General features: G+C 38.0%; 1 protein-coding gene across 1 annotated transcript; it reads right to left on the reverse strand.

The window, feature by feature from the left end:
* Positions 1-185: 185 nt before the first annotated feature.
* On the reverse strand, positions 186-2,774 carry LOC132182135 (receptor-like protein kinase FERONIA). The gene has a single exon (XM_059595333.1). It carries the CDS (start codon positions 2,772-2,774, stop codon positions 186-188), a length of 2,589 nt encoding a protein of 862 aa, XP_059451316.1.
* Between the last annotated feature and the right edge of the window lie 3,711 nt (positions 2,775-6,485).

Here is a 6,485-nt window from a genome sequence, read left to right on the forward strand (position 1 = left end):
ATTTAATAATAATTTTAAGGGCGAGAAGATAATGTCATCAAATGTTTGAGTTTGAATTATACGGCTGGTCTCAAAATTCAAACTTTTAGAACTTGAATGTTTGAAGCAAGAACATTATCTTTAACAATATCACCAATAACAATTATAAAACAGACAACATATTAATTTATTTATTTTGCTAGCAATTACAACATTCTTTCATCACCTTTTTGCAACCATGCGTTAAGAGAACACATAGTCTTTGGCAACAAACAATCAGAATCCTTATTAGTAAAATTTTGTATCATGCTCAGATTGGTGCTTTTTGCACTGCCTTCATTGTTAGCAATAAACATGCCGTCACTGTCATCTTCTACCAACTCTTGAAAGAGGGGTCTCTTCATTTCCCCGTGAAGATTGATATTATTGGTGCTCTCTTGCATTTGTAATGCCAACTCAAGGCCCCACACTACCTCATTCATAGATGGTCGTTTTGTTCGATCATCCAACAAACAATTCACGGCAATTTCACCAAATTTTTCTAGGCACTCCGGTGTGATCTCACCCTTCAAAAACGGATCGACAATTTGATCAAGCATTTTGTTGCAATAGTACTCTTGGACCCACTGTGCTAGGCTCACTTGGTTCTTTTTGGCCGTACGAAGCAACGGTGGTCTTGCACACAATACTTCACACAAAACGACACCAAAAGAGTACACATCAGACTTTTCAGTCAACTGTTGAAGTCGATAGTACTCCGGGTCCATATACCCCATGCTACCTTTGACCACTGTGCTTACGTGGGTCTTGAACTCACTAGTTGGTCCGATTTTGGACAGTCCAAAATCCGACACCTTGGCCACCCATTTCTCATCCAAAAGAATATTTGTTGTCTTCACATCACGGTGAATGATCATGTGCTTCGCATCAGTGTGGAGGTATTGCAACCCATGGGCCGCACCGATGCAGATCTCAAGCCGTTGCTTCCAGGATAAAGGAGGATTGCCAGTGTCATATAGATGATCACGTAGGTTCCCATGGGACATGTAATCGTATACAAGTATCATCTCGCTGTCATCATTACAATAGCCAATCAAAGACACGAGATGGCGGTGTCGTAGCTGGGAGAGCATCGCAATCTCGGTGTGGAACTCGTGAGCGCCTTGCTGTGACCTGGATTTCAGCCGTTTGATTGCAACTGGGGTGGTTGCGTCATCAACGTAGCCTTTATAAACGTTGCCAAACCCTCCAACCCCTATGATTAAAATTTTATCGAAATCGTTTGTGGCTGCTTTGATTTCAGTAAATGAAAACTTACGACATAATTCGGAAGGTAGAGAAGAGCCCTGCGTCTTAGTTGACTTGGCTCTTTTACCGAGCCGGAAAGCCATTAAACCAATAATAGAGAGTAGAACAACGACAAAAATTGCACCACCAATTATTGCAATTGTTGTTTTCCGATTATTTTTTGACTTCGTTGATGATTCGCCTAGGGTTTCAATTAAAGATGTAACCCCCTCCACTTCCGGGTTGAGCCCAGCAAGACTACCGCCAAATTGGTTCAACTTAAATATTTCCACACCGTTCAAGATGGAACTGTCGAACTGGGGACGCGGTGACATATCCGAGTCAGGGTGTAGCGCGAGCCACAAATCTTGTTTGGCCTTGTTTCCACGTGGGACCAACACAACATACTCTCGGTATACAGGAATTCCGTTACCGCCGCTCCATTGAATCACATCCGCTCCTACCTCTGCCGTCTGATTATTGATGAATATGTAAAAAACCAGTTGGTTCGTTTCCACTACCTCTTTCAGAGTTGCGCAGAAATGAAGCCTAAAAAGATAGTAAAATCCACCATCAACCGTGAAAATCCACGTGAGGTTGGACTTCAAGTTAACCGTAGGATTCAGATCCATTGTACGAAAAGTTTTATACACAATCTCCGGCGCTGTGTAGGCCGGTGTGTCCGTCGTATACTGTATCGTCACATTAGACAGGCCGGAAACTACCATCCCTTTCATCTGGCCAAACATATACCACAAGTCCTGACTCCAAGTCCGGAACAACCCCGTATCCCCTATGCCCGAGATATCGCTGCCACCCACGTTTAGTCTATACATGGTCTCAAGAGCAGTGGTGTTGTCGAAATAGAAGGGTATGTTGTAATCTACCATGTTGATCATTACATCATCCCTATTGTGCATATAGAGATTATTTGGCATAGACACAATCTCTATACCATTAATGAAGGCGTAAGAGGTTGGAGATGGAATAAAGGTTATGTTGAGAAACTGAGTGTGAAACACGGGGATTATGAATTCTTTGATAACGGTGGCTACGGGAGGTTCGATCGAAGAGACGGTAAGGAAGGCACTGAAGTTGCTTAAGAGGGTGAAGTTATTGGCGGTGACCAAGGAGAAGGACTTGGATTTATGGAGTCCGGAGTAGGTGGCCGGGAAGAAGTAGAGACGGACGAACTTCAGGCCAGGCGAGACGGGGAAGGAGTAGGTGAACTTCTTGTGAAAGATGCGTGCAGTCGTGTAGGGGGGTTGGGTAACAGAAGGGTAGTGCTGGGAGGGGGTAGATGCAATTGATGTGGTTTGTACATTTGGGGGTGTAAACTTTGAGTTGAAATCGCCTTCCCAGTTACGGCCATCGAGTGAGGTTGAATTGGAGGACGAGCCACAATTGAGGAGAAAATAGTCAGTGGCAGCGTAGGGTGGCGGGGTTTTGGTGACGGCCTGGGTGAGGAGAAGATGGAGGAAGGAGAGGTAGAGGACAAGCAAGTGCATGGTGTGGAAGACCAATTCTCCTAGGGCTGCTATACCATATATATATGCAGCTAGCTTAATTATCTGATGGAAAACACTGAGCAATTGTGTGAAAGTTAGGTCTTTGGATTTATGCGCGCGGATTGTTCAACATACACGCTTTTGAATATAAGTTATGTTTGAATTTTTGTAAAGCATTAATGCAACGAATCGATTGTCCTCGACGATCACTTGCTTGGTATTTTCCTCCACTGGTGTGTAGGAGGATAATGGTTACTTATTTCCACAAACGTGAAGGTGGGAAATAAGTGGGACATACATCTACAAATTGCAATCAGGGAACAAATCTTTTCATGCCTAAAAGCCCAAATTCAAGAATTTAATTTTTCGTAAAAAATACATTTTCACCGCCGTTTCTTGAAGCTTTAAATCTTTTAGGTTTGATAATTAATTGGCATCCCGGCTGCCTTTAGCCTTTAGAAGACCGGTAAGATGGAGGTTTATCTTGGACTACGACCTAAGGGAAAAGGACTAATTATGTCGTTGCTCTCTTGAGAAACGCCAATATTTATACCTCATATGTCATGCCTAAACCCAGGTACCACACAAAATTTACTCTCTGATCGATACTTTCTCTACCAAGTCAACATGCATGGGACATTCGCGGAAAAGTATCCAAAACTTGAATATTAACTTTAAACTATTTCTCGAAAATCAAACAGAAAATAGTTTCTTTCTTTTTAGAAAATGTTCACGTATTCAATTCTTTAAATTGATTTGTTTTTTCTTTTACTATTAAGTAATAAAATTATATGTCTAAACCTTTATATCTAGATTTCTCTTTTTGATTAATGTATTCATAGATATATGATTTTTTTCCTTTTTTTTTTTGGTGATCAGTGATACTAATATCTTTTTTTGAACGCGTGAGAAGTGTGCGAAAAAGACTCTGTATAAGTCTTTTGGCAGAACACTGAAAAGATGTCGTTCCTGGCTAGCAAGCATGACTAATAGAAATGGACCTCCGGCCTTTTTTTCTTTCCTTTTCCTTTTCCCTTTCCTTTTTCTTTTTCCAAATGTCCTAGTCTGGTTGTCGTTTTGGAAGAAAAGTCTTACAAGTGAACAAGTGATGTCTTTGATTGCATATTTATCTTCAAATTAATTTGTCATCAAAGATTAATTGGCTAGGGACCATGCCTCATGAAATAGAGGTTATTAGTTTGAATTCTTCCTCCCCTCTTGTGAAAAAAAAAAAGAAAAAAAAAAAATCTTCAAATTATTCCCCGAAAACGATTGCTGAACTTGTAAGAGATACTTTAGACTTGCTCAGCAGCCTTGTATTTGGTGTTATTATTCCTTTGTCGACCCTGGCTGGCTGGCTCCACGCTCCTCACCAAATTGGAGAGGCCAATGGAGTCATTTAAAATTTGACACAAAAAAAAAAAAAAAAAACTGTTAATTGGGTGATGATAAACTATATATGTTAAATGAGATAAGTATAATTTACCATTAAAGAATAGTACTCTATCTCTAAATTACCCTCTGGACTTGCGTCCATAAATAGCTAATTATCTAGATTCTGATTTCCTAAATCTTAATTAATACTATTATTATTAGCTTTTTTTTTTAAACAAAAAAAAAATTATAAGCAATACTATATTGATAAAAGTTATATACGTACAAAATACCTGTGTCTCCTTTTGTGCGTGTAATATTATCCTAAAAAAGATAACAGAGATGATGAAAAATGCTAGCTAGAGTTATTAACTCTTTTACTAACTTCTTGCTTTAGTATTGACCAATTACTCGGACTTAGAATAGGGGCCACCGGACCAACCTTTCTAATATTCAATACAGGAAAAGCAACCTGGGGTACTATGTGATTAAACTTGAATGTTTTTGGTAAGTTTTTTTGAACCTTGTTATCATATTCAAATTCATGGGTACAGCGAGACGCCATTCAAAGTTCTTGACTCGTTACTTATTAAAAAAAAAAAAAAAAAAACAGAAACAAAAGAAGAAAAAAGGGTCCTTGACCCGTTAACCACGACTTTAATGACAACCACGCAATTTTTTGTTATATACTTTGATAGTATAGCTTTCTAATATCTGGTTTATTTAATACAAGTGAAAATATTAGAGTAAAGCTATAAAATTATATTTTTATCTTACAATACTGACCAAATAGTCCCAATATATTAATCATTAGAGAGTCATGGTAAAATAAAAAATTGATGGGACTGTCACATCAATATCATGAAATAAAAATATATAGCATTATTCTTGAATTAATAGAGGTTTAAGATGGATCATAAATTTTGAATGCACGCATTGCTTATTTGAATTAGAGTACGTACATAATTCAGTTTACGTGATCCGTACAAAAACAATATGGACAAGAAGGATTCATGTGGCAATATAATGAATCCTTGATTGGTGATTTATATACGCCTTTAGATGCCATGGATAACACTAAATGGTATAATTTCTATGATGCATCTTACCTCCTTTAAATTATTTTATGGTTAACTAGAGTATGCAAAATCTATTTGTATTTGTGTTTTGTTACTTTATGTGGCCGGCTTAAAAAAACTTGTGAATGTTAGGGCACAACAAACTATGTATATATTTTTTTTGAATACAACTATGTATATATTTTCGTCATTATTTTTCCAGGATGTTTTCTTCATAATACTGGAGATTTTTAGTTGGTCTTCTCTGAGGAACTATTATAGGAATTAGGAACCTACAGATATGTTACCCATGACATTTTCTTTTTCGTCTTTGAGAAACCTTGTATAAATGTAGCTTCAATGGTGAAAAACAAACTTCTTTTTCAGCACCCTAAATGTAGCTTCAATGGTGAAAAACAAACTTCTTTTTCAGCACCCCCCTCTTCTGTGTGTGAAATATATCAATTCCTCAAAATGAAAATGCATGTTGTAAATTGTAATTCATGGTTTCAGAGTCTCTCTCTCTCTCTCTTGAAAGTGTAAGTGTACTCACACAAACAACTTCGATGTATATTTACATGTTTATTATTCCCTGTCTAAGAGTTTTTCTTTTTTTTTTCTTGTTCAGAGCGCCTGTGTGCAAAAGGTGACTTGATGTGATGTACTGCTGGTCCACAACCTTGCTTCTTCCTGACATGAGAGGTAGCGATTTTTGGTCCAAAACTGGGCTGGGATTCATCATTTTGTTGACAGTGACTGTTTGGATAGGCACTACAATGCTTGCTGTGCTGTAGAGTTCCAGAGACAGAATAGCTGATATTGAAGCTTTTGTGGCTATTTTGATTAAGGAGCCAACATTGTGGTTACCGGAACAAGATTACTTTGCTAATTTTTGGAAAGGATTGTTTACTCTTATAAGATTTTTCCAGCTAGATATTTTCTTTCTCCATACCAGGCTGTCAACTAGCAAGTGTATTCTTTGGCACAGTAAATGCAAATAATTTTGATTTTTTTGAGATGCAGTCATTTTCCGGTGCGTTTTGAGATGCAGTCATTTTCCGGTGCGTTTTTTTCCCATTTGGATCTTATTTTCTTTTATCCTTCTGTCCTCTCGGTAATTTGAAATAGCAGTAGTAAATTGAAACCTTTTCAAAGCAGGGCATTCAGGCCCACCTTACAGAGTAAACCTCCGTCTTGTGCACTGCACCCTTAAAATTTTCTCTAGACGGAACTAGTTAAATCACTAGCTTTTTACGAAAAGGTATAACTCCAATCGATT

Source organism: Corylus avellana, chromosome ca5 (genome assembly GCF_901000735.1).
Source record: "Corylus avellana chromosome ca5, CavTom2PMs-1.0".
NCBI classification, from domain to species: domain Eukaryota; kingdom Viridiplantae; phylum Streptophyta; class Magnoliopsida; order Fagales; family Betulaceae; genus Corylus; species Corylus avellana.

What these genes read in the sequence shown, in the direction of transcription:
- LOC132182135 (XM_059595333.1), bottom strand. Translation starts at nt 2,774, where the DNA reads ATGCACTTGCTTGTCCTCTACCTCTCCTTCCTCCATCTTCTCCTCACC.